This window comes from Xiphophorus maculatus, chromosome 4 (genome assembly GCF_002775205.1).
Source record: "Xiphophorus maculatus strain JP 163 A chromosome 4, X_maculatus-5.0-male, whole genome shotgun sequence".
Taxonomy (NCBI): Eukaryota; Metazoa; Chordata; class Actinopteri; order Cyprinodontiformes; family Poeciliidae; genus Xiphophorus; species Xiphophorus maculatus.
This window is the reverse complement of record NC_036446.1, coordinates 13,261,675-13,282,920: the sequence shown is the minus strand read 5'-3', so window position 1 is coordinate 13,282,920 and position 21,246 is coordinate 13,261,675. Positions and strand designations below refer to the sequence as shown.

Below are 21,246 nucleotides of genomic sequence, written 5' to 3'. Positions count from 1 at the left end.
TGGTCCTTATGATTTTGTAAACATTTTCACTTTGACGTTTAAAAGTTCACGCAGATTGATTTGGGAACTCTTTGCAATTTCTGCTTCTGAAGTAATTTTTGCTAATCAGAAGTGACGCTGTTGAATTACCTTCATTTATGCTCCATCTGGCGGATTGTTGATCACTTTAGAAAAAAACACTTTGTCTCTATCAAATATGGAGGAAAAAACATCGATAAAACCTTCTTGGAAGTCTTTGAAATACAATTTATCATGATATTTTTCCACAAACAGGATGTAAAAATTAAACTACATCCATATTCTGATGGCTTTTTTTTTTATTTTTTATTGTAAACATGTTGCAATAAAAGCATGTTTATTACAACATGTAAGCACTGAACTATGGAAGTTTACATCTGTTTATCCACACACCAATCTTTTTCTGCAATGCAAAAATGTTGATGTAGAGAAAGTTTGTCTCATTTGATGAAATGGGATTTACTTCATAAAACATCTAAAGTATAACCTGGACTCTTCCAGACATAGAATGAAAAAGGGGCTACTAATCAAATAAGCGCGTTTCCAGATCTGAAAGTTTTGCCTCCTCTCTGAGTTGATTTTGCGGAAAGAAGTAGAAGGAATGAAACTTCAACTTAGACAGAGGTTTTTCAGAAAACGATCATCTTTTAGTTACTTATGCCAAAATTGGGTTAAGAGACTATTGGAGTAACTTTTTTTTTACTTTAATCAAAAGGATTTTATTCTTGTAGTAATCAGATTTCTATTGGAATATGACAAAGGTGGAATAATTGCCTTTCTACTACAGCTATATAGCACTGTTTAAAATAAAACCTTACTATGCAGAACAATTTTGAAGGTTTAAACTTTTAAAAGATTCTGTTGAGAAAGCGGAAATGAATTCAATTTCCAAAAAGAGAATAAGAACTGTAGCAGATGAGGCATTTTTGTTTCTGAACTTTTCTTGAATTTGTTTTTTCCTTGTTGACTAATTTCTCTCCTTTCTTTGTTTTGTCCCAGTTCATGTTCACCCTGCTAGTTTGCCTGATCCTGGAGCTGCTGGGAGGAATATTGGGACTGGCGTTTCGTAAACAGGTGAGCTACCTGAGGTTTTAGGTTTTTAATTTGAAATGTTTCTACAGCTGGATGGACCTGTGAGAGTTATGTAGCAGAGAATCAGACAGCATGCAAATGTTAAGTCGTTATCATTTGCATGTTATCGGTTTTTCCTTGCTCCTTGATGCAGCTCTGTGGTGTTGTCTTCATTCCAATATCCTCCTGTCGTTTTGTGTCTCTTGTTGTATTTTATAATCTGTCTGCTGTTTATCTTCTCATTGCGTCACAACAATACATCCAGCTAGAAGTAAATAATGCAAAGTGATTTTGTTTGCTTGCAGCCAGAGCGACAGAAGCTCCTGCCCACAAAACAAACAGCTGCATGAATAAACAATCTTCTGAAAATAAGAGCAAGAAAACACCTAAACTGTCTGAGATGTTTATGGTCTGTCGAGTGCAATATGTTGGTTTTATTCCACACAAAACATTTCAACATGTTGAAAGTGGAACCTTTAAAATGATCCATGATTAGTTGTAACAATCAACTTTATCTGAGAAATATTTATTTTAGATGTAAAACCAATACTGTAATAATTCTGTAGGTTGCTGCAATAATGGGGAAGCCTTCTGACTGGACACTTGTCCATCAGACGGTCACCAAAGTGCCGGAAAAAGGAACGTCACAGTAGCTCAAGATCCAGTTTGAAGACTTATCTCAACCATGTCCGCTGTTGTGTTTCAGCAAGTCAACAGTCAGCACAGCCGCCTGTCAATAAATGTCAAAGCAATTCATGCTTTCCTTTTCTGTGAAGCTTTATGGAGTGTTTTGTTTTTTTCAGCTGGGCTTGGCATCTGCCCACATAGTCACCAGAGCCAATACCAGATTCAATAAAAGCATGTTTTCTCTGTGCTTCATCGGCCATCAAACTCTCCTGGCTTAAACCCCATAGAAAATCTGTGGAGTATTTTAATCTGTGGAGTATTATAAACAGGAAGATGAGACACCAGAGTCAGCAAGGCTGCAAATTAAAGCAAGCGACGGTGCTGTAAGAAGCTATATGTACCTGTACCTTGCAAGAATAAGCTTGGCTTCAGCCTATTCCTTTTTGGCAAATTATGGGTTTGTTTATTGTTGTTTTATTTTTTTTTCTTTTGCTGTTTTCTGTGTTTAATGTGGACAATTTATCAAAATAAAGTGACTGATGATGATTTTTACCTGTAAAACAATAATCACAAAAGAAAAACGTAAAATATTTCACTCTGTGCATAAGGAATGTATCATATAAATGTGTTTAAAAGAAAATCAGGTTGTTGTTTTTAGATTGGATCTGAATAGAGATGTAATGATATACAGAGCATCATACATCAGGTTGACTTCACATAAAATATATCTGCAAGATTAACACAAATGAATTAAAGAAACTACTATGAATTACAAGAGAAGGATTTATTAAAAAACTAAAAGTTACAATGAATATTAAAAACAGTTGTACTTCAGTTCGAGGGATTCAGGTGGAGAGTTAAAACTTTAAATTTAAAAGATGTCCGATAGTGATTTCCTAAACAAATACAATAAGTTTTGATGTTTTCTTTTATGAGTTTGTCTTCAGACCTATCTGGAATACCTTAGTTGTTTAAAAAAAACATACAAAAACATTTCCTGCTTTTGAGTTTGATTGTGCTTTATGTATAACAAAATGAAGGCATAATTAAGTCTGTGCTTCTACATGCACTTTTTTTTATTTTATTTTTGATTTGTTAAATATTGTTTATCTATTTCTGTGCTAGTTTTGTCTTGTTTGTGTATGGGGAATGGTTAAAAACTACAAAAAAATTATAATCATCACCAGTCTTTAATTCTACTTTTAAGTACTTCCACCATGCATTGCCTTTTCTGTTATTTCAAGGAAAAGCTATACCTCAGTCAATGGCAATTTTTTATGCAAGAACCAGCATTTCCTCCTACATTGTTTTGATTTATTATTTAATTTAGGATTAAAATAATGCAGTACTGCATTACAGAAGCCAGACTTCTGTCATTTTCTGGTTATATACTTTAGATGTAAATTTCTCTACATTTGCTTTCAAAAATAAAGACCTCAGTGGAATAATTTCAATGCTCTAAGGCAGCAAGCACTACACGCTGAGACTACAGTTAGCTTTTTTTATTTTTTCGTATAAAATGCACCAGAGTGTTTTTGAGTGAATGAAACCTTCCTGTAGAGATATCGTCGTAATATTTCTAACAGAACGAATGTTTTCCGGAGAGAATCTCCTAATGTGAAATGCATTTGTGAGGACCGGCTCAGATGAAAATTAGAGCCTAATTGTTTGTGTATCACCAGAAACTCTTCTGTGATCATGACTGTTCAGAGTCTAAAGTTAAACATTTTCCACTCTTGCTGTGTTAATGCAGCCACTTCAGACTTCATCGTCTGCACCAGATTGCGACTGACAGATGTGAGCGGTCAAATTGTTGTGCTTTAATATTCCAGCCGGGGGAGATCAGTCACCTTCACTAATCGGCATTTGGTTACTCCGACTGCAGATCGGCTGCGTCAAAAGCCTGAAGCCGTCCACCTTATTAACACATCCTAACCGCTTTTTCTTTCTTCTTTCTTATAGACTCTTGACTTGGTGAACAAAAACATCAGTAACGGCATAAAAAACTACTACGATGACCTCGACTTCAAAAACATCTTGGACTTCGTCCAGAAGAGGGTAAGGTGACGGCTTTGCTAACATTTGAGAAAACACAATGTATGGTAACGTTTTATTTGAAGGAGTGTGGATAAGACCGACCTTAACGCAGTCATAAACATGACACAACATCTGTAACCTTCCTATGTTCATCTCAGGTCCAGTAGGACGACTTCAGGACAGACACATTCAGGTTCATTATAGCTCCAGTTGGTGGTTAACATCAGTCCAGCAGCTTCTGCCCCACAGGTACAAACAGCAGCAGAAAAAAAGGGGGAGGAGCCGTCAGTTACTGGTTGCTATGGTAACCACCAACTGCCAAGAGCAGCGTAACAGCAACACCAATAAATGTCTGAAGAAACAACTTGTTGACTAAACAAAATAAATTCAAAGAATAAATTAGCACATTTTGACAAACTCCACATTTATAATATTCGTCCTACATTAACACTGGAGCCTAAAGTGACCCACTCCCGATTTTCTGTCAAATCGGATTTTTTTTGCCCTTCACACTTCCAAATATATGCGACCTGTAAGTGATCTACAGTGTGAACGGCAAACGACCTGAAAGAAAAAAACTCTTATTCTTCTTACTTATTCTTATTTATATTACTAATCAAAAACAAACTTTAGATCTAGAGAAACTCCTATTAGTTTAAATTGTGTAGTACTATTATCTTTTTTGTTGTTGTTACCTTTTTGTCTTTCTTTTGATTTTGTTGTTTTGTTAGTATTTCCTTCTAATTCATATAAAGCACTTTGAACTGCCTCGTTGCTGAAAATGTGCTACATAAATAAAAAACCTAATCTCCATGTTTACGACAGTGTTATGTCAGTCTTATGCACACCCTTTATTGCTACCCAATATATAATAGTAATCAGAGTAAACAAAGCAAGTGATCACTTTTGTCTAACATGTTAAACTCTCCTGCAGCACACAGTACAAAGCTATTTCTCATGTCCAGAAAAGTGCAGATTTATTAATAAAAGCAGGGTCACTGATGTACTTCAATGTCTGCAGCATGTTCTGTGTTTAAAAAAAAAAAAGAAAGAAAAATGGTCCAAACTGTGTAGCACTCCTGCTGGGCACCTGCTCTCAGAGCTCTGCTCACAGCCTGAAGCTGTAGCTCTCTTTTTTTTATTTTTATTATTAGCTTTTATAAAGCACACAAAGCTGCAGCGCCTGGAGACGGCACATTGAAGCTCCAGGCTTCAATGTGGTCAGCAACCAGCCCCACTGATGGATACAGACAAGACAAATGCTCCTTCACTTGGATAACTAAGGGAATTAAGTCGTGACCAGCACCTGGACCTTGATTAAATTGGCATTCAAACACCTCCAACCCAGATTTTTATTGAGATAAATTAGCCTAAAACTTGTGCAATTAAAAACCAAACAAATGCCTTTGATTTAAGGGACCAAAATATTTATGAACCAGCACGGCATTTTCTCTGAATGGTGTTTTGATACGACAAAGGGTGTGACGTTTGACTTTTCCTCCATGCTCACAGCTACTTACAGCTGAGTCATCACGCTGACCTTTAATGCCTTCGGAAGGAGGACCACGCTCAGCGAATACCTCCGCTTCTTTGTCACCATTAATAACGAGGTTTATTTTTAAGTTTGATTGGCAGTGTCCCTGGCTTTAGGGGAGAAAAACTGCAGATAGCTGCTCCGGATAAAACGACAGCTCTAAGGCAACCTGTTGGTATCGACTGCATTGCTATAAACACTTGACTATGAGATTAAAAACTCGGTGGACAGAGAAGTTTGTCTGCAAATGGAATGATTCTTCACATAGTTCAAAGGGGACGTATCACGCAAAATTAACCTCCATGTGGGTTTCTACTGCTTTTAGAAAAAAATAAGTGCTTTAAAAAAACACCCACCTGGTTTTTGGCAATAAGTACATTTTTTGGTGTGTGAAAACTGGGCTGTTTTAAAAACCTTTGGAATGTAAAGTCACAAATGAGCCCGTTACCTAGCAACCCCAGCTGAGCCCAGCCCGTTACCTCCAGCTTGTTTGCTCAGCTGGTTTTACTGCTGTATGTGCTGTACAATGGCTGTTGGAAAAGACAAGTGTTTTGTTGTTGACTTACCATCCAGAAACCACATGCTGCGTGCTTGTTGGTTGTGCAGAAGGCTCTACTTCTGCTTTTCAAAGATGTACAGTTGTATAATTGCGCATGTGTTTTTAGCCATTTTCATGAATGCCAAAGATGCATTGGGGTCAGTTCTAACAGTTTATTTGAATTTAAAGTGACAAAATACCCTAAAATAGCTCTTTGAAAATAGGCAGAACTGAGCAGACTAAAATCTCATTATCTAAAAATAATTTTGTGCAAAAAGTGTAATTAACATGTTTTGTTTAGCCCATAGACATATCCTAACCTGTTCAAGAAAGTCTAGCAGGTCACCTTTAAAATGACTACACTGGAGAACAATTCATGTTTTTTGTGTTTCTATTTTAATTAATACACCACTCAGTTGACCAAAGGTCAGAACCAACCAAATTTTTCATGATCGACTCTTATCAGTTATTGGCAGGTCAAAATCAGAAGTTTTTTTGTTTTTTTTACCCTAGGCGATGGATGCAGCAAACATACTTTCTGATTAAATTGTCAAAGTACATTTCAGGAGCACATTGAATGTGATATGTCTACTTCAAAGATGCTCCACAAAATGTGTATTTCATCATTTTTAGTCCAACTTTACATGCTTTTCAGTTTGCCAACCAACACTGCAAGGTAGAAAACAGTACAACTTACAGTCAGACGTCTATCATTTATTTTATTATTATCTGTGATTTGCAGACTGTTTAGTTGGACCTTTTCTAAAAATACATTTGCTGATGAAGCAACCTCAAATAAAAATCAACTTGGGATTCTGTTTGTTCTTTAACAGTTTATGTCAGATGTTTGAATCTGATCTGTTACTGTTGCTTTTAGAACATAATAACAAACCTGTTTCTGTTGAAGAAAATGTCTAAAACATTCTTCTTTTAAACTGTTCAGTTACAGAAAATGTTTCTTCTTTAAAATAAAAAATTTCACAGGATATGCAGTGTCAAGCCAGTTCTTTTGGGTTTTCATTTTACTTGTAAAATAGTCTCCAGGACTTTGACGGTGAAACATAGCTTTGAAAGAAACTAATGGGTGCTATTATCCCATCACTTTCTGTTGTCACAGTCCTTTTTCTCCTCTAATAGCCACTTTTATGTTTTTAAGGTATTATGTTGTTCGGAGTTGCTGCTTTTGCAACCTTTCACTTCACCTCTTAACGTGGTGCTGAAGTTGAACAGTCGCATCTCTAGAAGTCAATATTTATGAGGCAAACAGATTGTTTTTTACACCAAATGTGGAAGATTTTTTATTTTTTTTTATCATAATTGAAACACTAACAGATGCCAGTCTTTGTTCACAGCTCTTAAGTGCAAATTGCAGGTTGTGTTATCCATAAAGCATACAAAACGTATCATGCAAATGTTTTGTTAAAAGGTTACTCATCAGTGTAATGTGTGCACAATTTTAGAAGATGATTATTCTGAGCTGTAATGTTTTACTTTTGTTAATAGTATTAATTAATAATTACATAACTCAACAATTACTATTCTACTGCAGGGAAATTGAGTTTTAGTGCTGGTGATAACAGAAAGTTATTGTTTAGCCATTTTCATAATTTCACTTTAAGTGAGATTTTCACCAAGCCAACATTTCTTTATTTAAAAATGTTTTAATAATCTAATATTTCCATCTTAAATGCTGTGTATTCATTATCTATGACACAGAAAATCATTATAAGATTTAAAATATCAGCTTCTGAACTAAATGAGCTCTCCAGTATAACTTAATTTTTCTAGTTATTATTCTTTAAAACTTGGAGACACGTTGCTATCAGTGGTGGGACTCCATTAAAGTTTTTTATTCAGTTAGTTGTACTGTAGGGTCTGCAATTAATCACTTTCTGGTCAAACTATATATTAACAAAATAAGCAACATCTTCAATTCAACCCCCCCCCTGCTGATAAGTTATTAAATAAATTATAAATTAAGTTAATAAATAATAAGTTAAATAAGATATTTATTGTTTTTAATCAGTTTCTTAACCATCGGATTGGTGCAAATTGTTATTCTATCAATTCAGCTTTCCCTAGTTTTTATGTTTAAATTTAAGATAGCACTTTCAGGTTGTTTTTGAAAACATTTTTCCAAAACAACTTCAAGCACTTTTCTGTAGTTATGTAACTAAACTGTTTTTAAAAACGTTGCTATATTATTTTTTAAAAATTGTTAAATTGCTAATGTTTGCTCATTTTCCCACTGATAAAACTGTATTTGGGTTGTGTCCCACTGTAAAATGTGGTGCTAAATTGCATCAGCTCTCTATCTATCGCCGTGTCTTGTGAGTTTTTCTTGTGGTGAATCTTGCTCTTCATTGAAATCCTGTTTTCTGATGAAAATGTGACCTTTTGTTCTCTCCGGCTCTTCCTGTTTTTAGACCAATAATAATAAAAACACAGTGGTTCACTATTTTAGAATATAATTAAACAAACACTAGACATAGAATTGACTGCATTCCTTTGCAATTTAGGCTTGGAAAACATTTCTTACAGTTTTTACTCTGCAGCCTCAGCAAATGTCACAACAACCCATTTAGACGTTTGGAGAAAAACTTCACTCAGTTTTGTGTCTTGTTGAATGCAGAGGGGACATGCATATTTATAAGTCAATTTTAAGGTTAGGACAGAGGTGACCTTCAGGTACAACAATTAACCATGTGCAGGGCATTTTATACAAGTGAGCAATGTGTCTCATTAAAATGCAACAACCAGCCTTGTCTGCATATATTAAAATGCAACAGTTAAGTAACGTAGTCGTAAATCATTTTTCTGTCCTGACTTTTGATTTGATTAAGCGGACGGACAACTGTCTCTCAGAAAAGTATGGCTCTGTCTAAAATGATCAAATTACGTAAACCAAAATGACATCCGTCGGTTCAGTTTTACTCTGCACCACTTTTCCAAAGAAATAGCCCATCGATAAACAGTTCTGATGCTTCTTTCTCGTATGGATTTGACCGTCAGACCTGGACATAGATATGATTTTCTAACCTGAACAATGCCATAGCATATGTTGTTTCCTTACTGTTGACTTCCAACATATTATAGCGTACTAAATTACAGGAACTTATACAAGGGTGGCTCTTCGGTTCAATGTTTTGACAGGGCAGCAGAACCTCAATGGTTTACTCTTCTTGTGGTTTTGTGTTTTCAACGCATGAGCAGCTGTGTGCATTTATCCAAGGATGATCAAATGATGTCTGACTTATTTTACAGTCTTAGGTCAGGGGTTGTCAAATTCATCTCCTGTTTTGGGCCAAATCCAGATCATGAATTCTCTTAAAGGACCGGTTGTCCTGGAATATATTGATAAAACCTGTTCACAAACTGTTAAAATGTCAATGAATTCTTAAAATTAAATATTATTAAACATCTTTTCAGTCCCTCTAGGACTTTGTGACTCTTTTTGTGATTTTTTGCAATAAAAATGAAAGCGTTTGTGGTACTAATGTGGAAATATTTGAACTTTATTAGCTCATAGCTCATGGCTAATAGCTCATGGACTATAATCTGACATTAATCAGCTGAGACAGCTGTTTAGTACAAGTAAAGTTTTTGAGGATTTTTGAGAGAAATCTGCAATAAACTCCCAATTATTTATTAGCTCAAAAAAGTGTGGGGATTTGTTCATTTCACGTGAATTTCCTTGAGAATTCTCAAAAAACTGGAGAGACTGATTGATATAATTTGGTAGTAGAAAGAAAAAAACTGCATTGATTTGATTGAAAACATAATATTTACTCAAAAAGCTATGGCAGGCCGGATTTGGCCCACGGGCCTTGAGTTTGACACGTCTTGGGTGCTTTCGCATAGGGCTTTAAAGTACACAATTGCTCACTTCACAAAAGTGCACCGCTGTACTCGGTAGGCCTGTCGCGATAAACGATAAATCAATTAATCGTACGATAAATTAAAACTACCGACGTCATTTTAATTATCGGCATTATCGTCTCTTCCGGCCTTTTTCTCTTTCTGTTAATGACACTGAATGAAAAAAAGCTCAACTCCGGTGCCCTCCACTGACCCCCCCTTCCTCATTTCCTTAGTTTAATGCCCAGCGCACACGACACGATCTTAGAGCTGTCGGCGGATTGTCGGCCCATTTTCAAAACCTGACAGATCACACATTAGCCAACAGAAATCCTAGGTATGACGGTTCGATCGGGTTCGGTCCTGCCGTGTGGTGTCCAACAATGGGCACAAAATAATGGCTACAAGTCCAGTGAACTAATTTTAAAACCAGGCATCAATCAATGCTTTACTACAATCTACCTGCAATGCATGTGGCTCTAGTGTCAGCGTAAAGTCCTGACTGAATGAAAATCATTAGAACCTGTTTATGTCACGTTAACGAAGAACAGCTGAAAAGTTACCGGTTTCGCTCCAACTCCTCCCCTTGTCATTTCTATATTCTTTGCATGTTGAATAAACATTAATGTTGTTTCCTCATATCATCTCCAATGTCCGCTGGACTTGCTCCGTGTCAGCTGTTTGGGATTCCCCTCCGTAATTTCCCCTCAGAAAGAATCCACGCTTTCTGATTGGCTACCTGTCACATTCAACAGGCTGTGTTAAGATCCCAGTCAGAGAAAATCCCTGATTTAGATCAGAGCGGCAACGATGATCTACCGTAACACACCACACAATCTTAGGAAGACCAACGTTTTAAGATTGTTGTAAGGGGAAAAATAGGAGCAAAAAATTGTGTGGTGTGAATTATTGCATCAGGTAGTCGATGTGCCCATCTTCTCTATTTAAATCTAATTATTACTGAAGGGCAACATAATATACAGACTTCATAATCTGCCCTCTTTTGGTTGAATGCAGTATTTATTTACACTTTGGCTTTATGTTGTTTAGTTTTTATTCAAGTACATTTTTTATTAATAAGACTGAGAATCCATTTTATTTTTGTTTTTGGTTGTTTTGTTGATTTTGTTTACCAGTTCCAGTGTTTAGTGTTCTTTTGAAAATAAAGTGTATCTAACTTTGGCAGGAAATCGCATGGATTATTACGGTCATTATTATGGTCATATCTGTTGAGATTTTTTGCCATTCACTATGATTCTGGAGATAATGTCTAAGTTGCAAGTATCTGTAAAAATCATTTTTTTGTGGATTAAATTCCCTTTGGATTTGTTCAAAAGATTTCATTATTGATCCATTAAAAAGCTGTGCTATAAATACCAGTCCCCCTTTTGTCCATCTCTCAAACCCTGTATCCATAGTAGCTGGGGTAAAATCTGGAATCTTTGCTATCTTTACAATTTTTGATATAGAGTCAGGGAAATTAAATTTCTTTTTTACTCTTGACCAAATGTTAATCGTTTCCTTAATCCAGCAATTTTCAATTTTGAGATTTCTTTGAACCCTCCTTGTTGTAAAGGGCAGTGACTCTAGGGACAGATTTGGGCAGGCTCTTTGCTCCATATCTACCCATATTGTCTCTTGATCCTTTGCTAACCATAGAGCTATGGCTCTCAGTTGAGCAGCTAAATAATAATTCTTTAATTCCGGTAAACCTAACCCTCCATTACTCTTTGAGGACTGAAGTATTTTAAATTTGATTCTTGCCTTTTTATTTGCCATACAAACCTTGATATTCTTTTATCCATCTCTTTAAAAAAGGAGTTAGGAATGGAAACTGGGAGTGATTGGAATACAAACAGTAGTCTTGGTAATACATTCATTCTGACTGTTTCTACCCTCCCCCTGAGGGTCAGTGGTAGGATCTCCCATCTTTCTAGGTCTTTTATAATTTCCTTCTTCAGTTTCTCATAATTTGCTTTGAATAATTGTGAAGTTCGAGGTCTGATAATTATGCCCAAGTGTCTAAATCTTTTATCGCTCCATTTGAACTTTACTTTATCTCTTAGCTGTGCTGAGCATTCCCCTGATACCATCATTGCTACTGATTTACTTTCGTTACTCGCATACCCAGAGATATTCCCATATTCTTTAAGGCTTTCTAGTAAAGCTGGTACTGACCGGAGTGGTTCTGTTAGGAGTACTAATAGATCGTCGGCAAACAGTGATATTTTATGTTCCACCCCTCCCTCGTCTCTTATTCCCTGGATTTGTTTATTCTGTCTTATTGCTTCTGCCATCGGTTCAATATTAACCGCGAATAGTAGAGGGCTTAGACAGTCCCCCTGTCTAACTCCTCTCTTGAGATCAAAAAATTCTGAACAGTACCCATTAATTCGAATTCGGGATTTTGGATTTTTATAGATTACTTTCACCCATTCAACAAATTGCTGTGAAAATCCAAATCTCAATAATGTCTGGTATAGAAAACTCCATTTTACCCTGTCAAAAGCCTTTTGGGCATCTAAACTAATTAAAAGGGAGGATAATGATTTAAATTTTGTATATGACATTACATTTAATATTCTTCTAATATTGTTTAGAATAAATCGCATTTGGTCTGGTTTAATCAATTTAGCTATATATTTTTGCATTCTTTTTGCCATTATACTTGTTAGTATTTTTACATCGTTGCATAATAAGCTCACGGGTCTGTAGCCTTCACACATAGTTGGGTCTTTACCTTCTTTATAGATTACCGATATAATGGCTTCAGACCGTGATTTAGGGGGGTCCCCCTCTGTTAGTGCATAGTTGAATACCTTACATATTGCTGGCGTTAGTTCTTGGCTAAATGTTTTGTAGAATTGCCCTGGTAGTCCATCTGTCCCCGGAGGTTTGTTGTTTTTGAGGTTTTTAATAACATTCATAATTTCCTGTGAAGTTATAGGTCGGGTCATTTCCAGCGACTCTTCTTCTGACAAAGTTGGGAGATTAATCTTTTTAAAAAAAGAGGATGTTACATCTTCCTGAGTGTTTTTGTCCGTATTATCATATAGTTTTTTATAGTATTCTGCGAATTCTTCAGCTATTTCTTTGGGTTGTGTTTTAGTCTGCATTGTTGAGGGGTGTTTTATTTTGGGGACGTGTCTATTTATTTGGGCTTTCCTAAGTTGAAATGCAAAAAGGCGACTCGCCCTATTGCCCGACTCAAGAGGTCAGTCCTGACTCGGAGGCCGGTCCCGAGTCAGAGGCCGGACCCGAGTCAGAGGCCGGACCCGAGTCAGAGGCCGGTCCCGAGTCAGAGGCCGGACCCGAGTCAGAGGCCGGACCCGAGTCAGAGGCCGGACCCGAGTCAGGGGCCGGTCCCGAGTCAGGGGCCGGTCCCGAGTCAGAGGCCGGTCCCGACTCAGAGGCCGGACCGGACTCAGAGGCCGGACCCGAGTCTGAGGCCGGACCCGAGTCAGGGGCCGGACCGGACTCAGAGGCCGGACCGGACTCAGAGGCCGGTCCCGAGTCTGAGGCCGGACCCGAGTCAGGGGCCGGACCAGAGTCAGGGGCCGGACCCGAGTTAGGGGCCGGACCGGACTCAGAGGCCGGTCCCGACTCAGAGGCCGGTCCCGAGTCAGAGGCCGGACCCGAGTCAGAGGCCGGACCCGAGTCAGAGGCCGGTCCCGAGTCAGGGGCCGGTCCCGAGTCAGGGGCCGGTCCCGAGTCAGAGGCCGGTCCCGACTCAGAGGCCGGACCGGACTCAGAGGCCGGACCGGACTCAGAGGCCGGACCCGAGTCAGAGGCCGGTCCCGACTCAGAGGCCGGTCCCGAGTCTGAGGCCGGACCCGAGTCAGGGGCCGGACCGGACTCAGAGGCCGGACCGGACTCAGAGGCCGGACCCGAGTCAGAGGCCGGTCCCGAGTCAGAGGCCTGTCCCGAGTCAGGGGCCGGTCCCGAGTCAGAGGCCGGTCCCGACTCAGAGGCCGGACCGGACTCAGAGGCCGGACCCGAGTCAGAGGCCGGTCCCGACTCAGAGGCCGGTCCCGAGTCTGAGGCCGGACCCGAGTCAGGGGCCGGACCGGACTCAGAGGCCGGACCGGACTCAGAGGCCGGACCCGAGTCAGAGGCCGGTCCCGAGTCAGAGGCCGGTCCCGAGTCAGAGGCCGGACCCGAGTCAGGGGCCGGACCGGACTCAGAGGCCGGCCCCGAGTCAGAGGCCGGCTCCGAGTCAGAGGCCGGTCCCGACTCAGAGGCCGGTCCCGACTCAGAGGCCGGACAGGACTCAGGGGCCGGTTCCGACTCAGAGGCCGGACAGGACTCAGGGGCCGGTTCCGACTCAGAGGCCGGACAGGACTCAGGGGCCGGTCCCGACTCAGAGGCCGGACAGGACTCAGGGGCCGGTCCCGACTCAGAGGCCGGTCCCGAGTCTGAGGCCGGACCCGAGTCAGGGGCCGGACCGGACTCAGAGGCCAGACCCGAGTCAGAGGCCGGACAGGACTCAGGGGCCGGTCCCGACTCAGAGGCCGGACAGGACTCAGGGGCCGGTCCCGACTCAGAGGCCGGTCCCGACTCAGAGGCCGGCCCCAAGTCAGAGGCTGGTCCCGAGTCAGAGGCCAGCCCCGACTCAGAGGCCGGTCCCGAGCCAGGGGCTGGACCGGACTCAGAGGCCGGTCCCGAGTCAGAGGCCGGCCCCGACTCAGAGGCCGGTCCCGAGTCAGAGGCCGGACCTGACTCAGAGGCCGGTCCCGAGTCAGAGGCCGGCCCCGACTCAGAGGCCGGTCCCGAGTCAGAGGCCGGACCGGACTCAGAGGCCGGTCCCGAGTCAGAGGCCGGTCCCGAGTCAGAGGCCGGTTCCGAGTCAGAGGCTGGTACCGAGTCAGAGGCTGGTCCCGAGTCAGAGGCCGGTACCGAGTCAGCGGCAGGTCGAGGCTCAACATGTGGTCCATTGTTAAAATCATCTTGACTTTCTTCTAAATCTTCTCCACAGCAGATTGCCTGTTCAAACCACTTCCACGCCTTTCTAATATAACTTTTCTTAAAATGAATTTTTCTTGGACGTGCCAGGGTGCTTCGGAAACATTCGGTTAGTTTATAAATGACCAGCGGGTTTTCGCTTTTTATCATTTTAAATAATAACTCTTGAACTACATCATCATTTCCGCTCAGAAGTTGAAAGATATCCTGGCCGAGTTTTGTCTCCATGTCCTCAAAAAATATAAAATCTATATCTTTTACCGCTTCCCACAGTTTTGGACCAAGCTTCTTGTGGACGGGGTCGGTGTCCTTCATTTTATAAGCGCCATAACTTGATCTGTAACTTGATATATAAATTAGTCTCCAAAATATTCTTTCCACCATATTTTTTCTTTGAGCTTCGGTTCCCCGTTTAAATCCCATTTCATTTGCGTCCTTTAAAAACTGCTCTGGATCCATATCTGCCTGAGTGTAAGACTCACTCAGGCAATTTTCATCACTGTACAAATCTTCATTGGGAAACAATGTCCTCCTGATCTTCTTTTTTGTAGTCGTAAACATTTTCTTTTTAGGAACCGGATCCTCCAAGTGGCGTTTGAATTTTCTTACAATAAATGCATGTCCTTCTGGGTAGTCTAGTAGTGCAATTAAATTAAGACCTGAAGCATAGTGGAACGCGTCCCTCGCAATGCTTTGAAAAATTCGTTCGCTCAGTTCTTCTGCTACATCTGAAAGTACGTCCACGTTTATTTCACCTGTTTTCCTTAGCAGTAAGGCCAAAAGTTTTTTGTGCTGTTCTACAAAGATTTCTCTGACGAGATGGATGGTGGGGCCGTCTGCCACTTTCTCTATTATTTTCCAAAGAAGCTCGCTGAGAAATTTCTTCTTCCTATAATCTGGGGTGGTTTGCCCAGGATGAACTCTGTTAGAACAAGTCTTTCTGAGTTTGCTCCAAAAGGAGACCTTGGGTCTCACATAAACGTCGCTTTCGTTGCTCATCTTTATTCCGTCAGCTAAAGTCTCCAAATGAATTTTGTGTTGACTGACCGGAGACTCAACTGATCAGTTGGTGATGTCATGGACTATGACATCACAGAGGCATCCTTAGAAGGGCCTCCTGGCACTGACATCATTTGAAATCAGGCTGATGACATCATTGTCAGCAGCATGGCAACTGTTGCTGGGGTACTAATAGCTCACAGTGAGCATGCGCTATGAAAATAAATAATCTGTGGGCACTAAATACATTATTCCCACAAGTCTGAACTGGAAGTGACCTGCGCAGCTTCGCCAGAACAGGTTGGGCCAGGGAACCATTGGTCCCTCCACTTTACCCCCCTACACATTTTTATTAGTGTGAATGCTGTAGGCATTCATTCACACTATTGAGTTCCACTTTCCTGGTTGCTCCGTAAATTTCGCCACGCTTCTTCTCCTGCATACTTTGTGCTATTTTCACCATTCAACTTTTATACTACTCAGCTTGCTCTCCTAATGCCGGCTATATCTCTTGACTCCTTCCTTCCTCATTTCCTTAGTGTAAAGCCCAGCGCACACGACACGATCTTAGAGCTGTCAGCCGATTGTCGGCCCATTTTCAAAACCTGACAGATCACACATTAGCCGACAGAAATCCTAGCTATAACGGTTCGATCGGGTTCGGTCCTGCCGTGTGGTGTCCAACAATGGGCACAAAATAATGGCTACAAGTCCAGTGAACTAATTTTAAAACCAGGTATTAATCAATGCTTTACTACAATCTACCTGCAATGCATGTGGCTAGTGTCAGCGTAAAGTCCTGACTGAATGAAAATCATCAGAACCTATTTACTTCACGTTAACGAAGAACAGCTGAAAAGTTACCGGTTTCGCTCCAACTCCTCCCCTTGTCATTTCTATATTCTTTGCATGTTGAATAAACATTAATGTTGTTTCCACATATCATCTCCAATGTCCTGCTGGATTTCGGGTTGCGCAGTGTCAGCTGTTTCCCCTCAGAAAACACGGAGGAGAATCCGCGCTTTCTGATTGGCTACCTGTCACATTCAACAGGCTGCGTTAAGATCCCAGTGGAGAAAAATCCCTGATTTAGATCAGAGCGGCAATGATGATCTACCGTAACACACCACACAATCTTAGAAAGACCAACATCTAAGATTGTTGTAAGGGGAAAAATAGGAGCAAAAAATCATGTAGTGTGAACTATTGCATCAGGTAGTCGATGTGCCCATCTTCTCTATTTAAATCTAATTATTACTGAAGGGCAACATAATATACACACTTCATAATCTGCAGTCTTTTGGTTGAATGCAGTATTTATTTACACTTTGGCTTTATGTTTAGTTTTTTTTCCAGTACATTTTTTATTAATGAGACTGAGAATCCATTTTATTTTTGTTTTTGGTTGTTTTGTTTATTTTGTTTATCAGTTCCAGTGTTTAGTGTTCTTTTGAAAATAAAGTGTATCTAACTTTGGCAAGAAATCGCATGGATTACTACATCATTTTCAGTGTAAAAAGGTCTTCAAACAATATTATCGTTTATTGCAATAATTTTTGAGACAATTAATCGTTCAGCAAAATTTGCTATCGTGACAGGCCTAGTACTCGGAGACAATTGCTTTCCTTCACAATGCAATGGCCGCTGTAAGCACACGTTACACGTTTTTTTTCTTACGCCAATTTTAAGCTGAGCTTCTCAGATTGGCTTGTCTGGCCGTGGTTAAGAGCATCTTGTCTTCTCTGTAAAACATTGCGGAGAAAAGTGTCAAAGGTGGGCAGAAGGGGCTCAAGTTCAGTTGTCTCTGAAGAAAGAAAAGAGACTTCAAACACCTGTCACTACAAAATGCTTCTCAATAGCAATTCAAATTTCTTGACCTTCAAATTTGCTAACATCCCAATCAGTGGGAATGGTCTGGAGATGAGGCGGAAAACAAAGTGTAACCTCTTCATGTCACCTTCGATTTTGAGTTGTTTTGACAGCATGAGGCTAATCTCCACAACATAAAGCATGCACTTTCTGTGTGTGCAAAGAAACGTTTGAATTGGCAAATAACATTCGACTTGTGAAGGTACAACAGTGTTAGAGCCATACTAAGAAAAATAATAATATTCAGAGAATAAAGCCAAAATATGAGAATAAAGTCATAATGCTACAATTTTATTCTCATATTAGTTTGACTTTATTCTCGTACAACTTAATTCTTGCAATACTTTGACTTTGTTCTCATAATCTTTTGACTTTATAGTTGTAATTTTATTTAATTTTTTTCTTAGAGTGGCCATAATATGCCATGGTATGAAGGATGTGATCCGGTTAGGACTGGATTTTATTTTAGGGGTATCAAGTAAAAGGGGGTGAAATGCATATGCATTCCACTCCTTTATTTTAGCATTTTATTTAGAGAAAAATAAATATTCTTTTTCGTTCTTTAATATTCATGAGCTACTTTGTTTTCATATATCAAAGAGAATCTCAGTAAAATACTTTGGAGTTTGTAGTTAAAAGCCAAACCTTGGAAAAGCTAAACAGATCTGAATACTTAGCATTTCCTTTAGCGCCACGTTTCACCATGAGACATATTGACTTTCAAGCTAAAAAACACCCAATACTTTCTATCACACCTGATAACAGTCCAGCAAACAAATGGCTGACTCTTTGGTCAAGGCAATTACCTCCCTTAAGTTTCTTATTGGAACTCATTTATTTTCCTTGTGAAGTAATGTTTTGTTTTTCCCAGGGGTTTTACAAGCAACACCTAAAAAGAAGCAGCAATAATGGGAATCCTGAGGTGGTGTTTATTTCTGTGAACCAAATTGCAGCTGGATTCCACATACTGGTTCTGGAGGAAACCGTTCATTTTGTTCCTGTCGCATGTTAGCTGAATGTGGAGCAAAGATCAGAGAATGTGGATTTAGTATTTTTGGTGAGAAGACAAACTAAAAGCTTCATTTATTTTGTTTTCATATTCATTCAGGATATACAGTAATGCATGATGGGAGGTTTATGCAGTGAACTGCTATTTGCTCTATGTAGAATTGTTGTAATTAAATCTCTCGCTGGATGTGAGAGCAGTGTGTGATTGACTTGCTAAATTGAGCTACAATTATCTATAATATATAACGTATTGCCCAGCTATTCAAACACCTGTGCAGATGCACAGAGAAGCGCATTCACTCATTTATATGTAAATCTTTAATTGTTGCTCATTTCATCCTAAAATGTTGCAGGCATTTTGTCAGCTCAGCAGAAATTAATGCCGTTTTCCAAACTGTTCTGATCACCTTTTTTCTTTCCTTTTTAATTTGGAAACCCTGCTCTCTCCCTCTTGCTGTTCCTCTCACCTTCCTCCTCTAATTTCTGCCATTTTTCTTGTCTCTGCCAGTTTCAGTGTTGCGGCGGTAAAGATTTTCAAGACTGGCAAGTCAACATATACCACAAATGTCCTGGACGTGGACCGCTGGCCTGTGGAGTCCCATATACCTGCTGTATAACCCAGGTGAGCATGAAACATTATAACCACAACCGATGGTTTGCAAGCAAATACTGCTACATCAGCATTTCCATGTTACAGTTTTTATATATTAATTTGGGGCTACAAGTGGCTCATTGAAGCTTTTACAATAATACTTAAAAACTTCAAATACAGTCTTTAAGGGCCGGTGTCCTCCAACCTTTATCTGCTTCAACACACCCGAGTTAAATAATTACAACACTTAATGCACGCTTTATGAAAAACCTGTGAATAATTTATCTTCCTAATCTGTTAGCTGAGTTTGAGAGGCAGGAAAAGTATTCAAGTCATCAGCAATTAAACTCTAAATGTTTTATAAATGTGAAAAGAAACTTCTGCAGAAAGTTTTTTTGGCTCATCCAATCATTTTTCATTTTATGAAGGAAATGCATATATATTTATTTTTGTCTTCTTCTCATCTCACCAGCCTAATGTAGTGGTCAACACTCTGTGTGGGCACGACGTCTTGAATAAAACGGTAAGAGATCATAGAAATATCAACATAAATATAAAATTCTTTAAACTAAAGTTCCTCCAATTCATTATCTTGTTTTCTGTTCTCCTGGTGGACATACCGAGCAGACTCATTAAAGTGCCAATTAAAGGCAAATAGTTTAAAAGTACTGTCTCCATGGTAGCTGGATATAACCCCGTAAAGGATTTATGAGTCTCAGCAACTCGTAAATCCCTCCAAGGCTTAGTATAAGTTAGAATAACAGCTTGGACATACCGTAATACAAGTAATAAATTAAGGCAAAATCCAGGAAGTTCTATGTCCTGTAAGACAGGAAACAAAGATGTTTGTTTTGACATTTATCTTCTTTATAAATACAGACTTATTTTTTTCTCTGCTGTAGCGGCCAGATGCGATGAAGGATATCTATGCGAGAGGCTGCACATTTGCGTTCATGCACTGGATGGAGGACAACTATACAAAGATGGCTATACTGTTGTTGGTTATCCTCCTGCCTCAGGTAAAAAATGCACTGCACAGCACACATTTCACAGCTGATTTTAATATTTTCATAGCTTACATAAAGCTGATTTGTATATAATGATATAAAATAATTTTTTAAGAAGTTGTTTGTTCAGGGGGCTCTTTGCAAGAATCATACTGGAAAGTTGAGTGGAAGGAAAAAGTGGGGTAGGGGGTGAAACAAAGCCCATTCATTTTTTGAGTATGTGAGTTTCAATTTTTCATAAACTGCAAGACAATTATCAACGTCATTAAATATGAATACCTTTAAATTTATATCACTGTATAAATGAAAATTTTTTAAATGAATGAGTAAAGAAAAACTTTTTGATACTTTTTAAAGCTTTTCTGATGCTTGTTTTGCATCACTGAAATGCCTCATATTGTAGTAATTGCAATAAAAAACATAAAACCAGTTATTTTAGAGTGTATTCAACATAAAATCTGATGATGATGATGATGCATTGAAACAAAATGAAACGGCTAAAATATAAACTCTCCCCACACCATAATGCTGCCACCACCATGTGTCACTGTATTCTTCTTTACAGACAGCATGTTGTATTTAGACAGGAAATGTTCAGCTTTTGTCTCATTATTCAGTAATTTCGGTCTTTCCAGCCTTCCATAAAAGTGAGAATGATGGCGTGCAAAACTACGTGCATTCTACATTTTTCATATTTTAATTTGTAAAACAATACTTTAACATAAAAGATCCACATAAAGTTTATAGAATTTTGTTTTATATCATTTTGTATACCTTTGCATCCACCGATAGTTTGCGCTCGCTGACTACCTCTCAGCGACCCGAGTGGTGTAAAAACGTGTAGCGTCAAACCCTCTCCCACGCCTCATGCTGTCCCAGCCTCTTCACAAATCACAGCGAGACGAGGAGGAGGCATTTTAAGAAAGTAAAATTCAACACATCTGTGACTCAGAAACACATGTAGGATCAAACATTTGTCCTCATTTTCCAGCCTGAGATGCAAATCTGATGACTAAACGTCAGAAAATACATTCCCTCTTTTCCCCTGAACATGCGACGGCTTCACTTCATCAGCAGTGAGAGAAACAGAAGGGCAGTTGTAACAAAATGCTGCTTCATTTCATTT

General features: G+C 39.4%; 1 protein-coding gene across 1 annotated transcript in view; it reads left to right on the top strand.

Moving 5' to 3' along the window:
* Positions 1 to 21,246, top strand: part of tspan15 (tetraspanin 15) — a 47,866-nt gene that overhangs the window by 19,739 nt on the left and 6,881 nt on the right. The window contains exons 3-7 of the mRNA XM_023332707.1: positions 1,018 to 1,092; positions 3,679 to 3,774; positions 19,030 to 19,143; positions 19,586 to 19,636; positions 20,016 to 20,132. Of these exons, the coding sequence (XP_023188475.1) occupies positions 1,018 to 1,092; positions 3,679 to 3,774; positions 19,030 to 19,143; positions 19,586 to 19,636; positions 20,016 to 20,132 (453 nt within the window). The remainder of the gene's footprint in view (positions 1 to 1,017; positions 1,093 to 3,678; positions 3,775 to 19,029; positions 19,144 to 19,585; positions 19,637 to 20,015; positions 20,133 to 21,246) is intronic.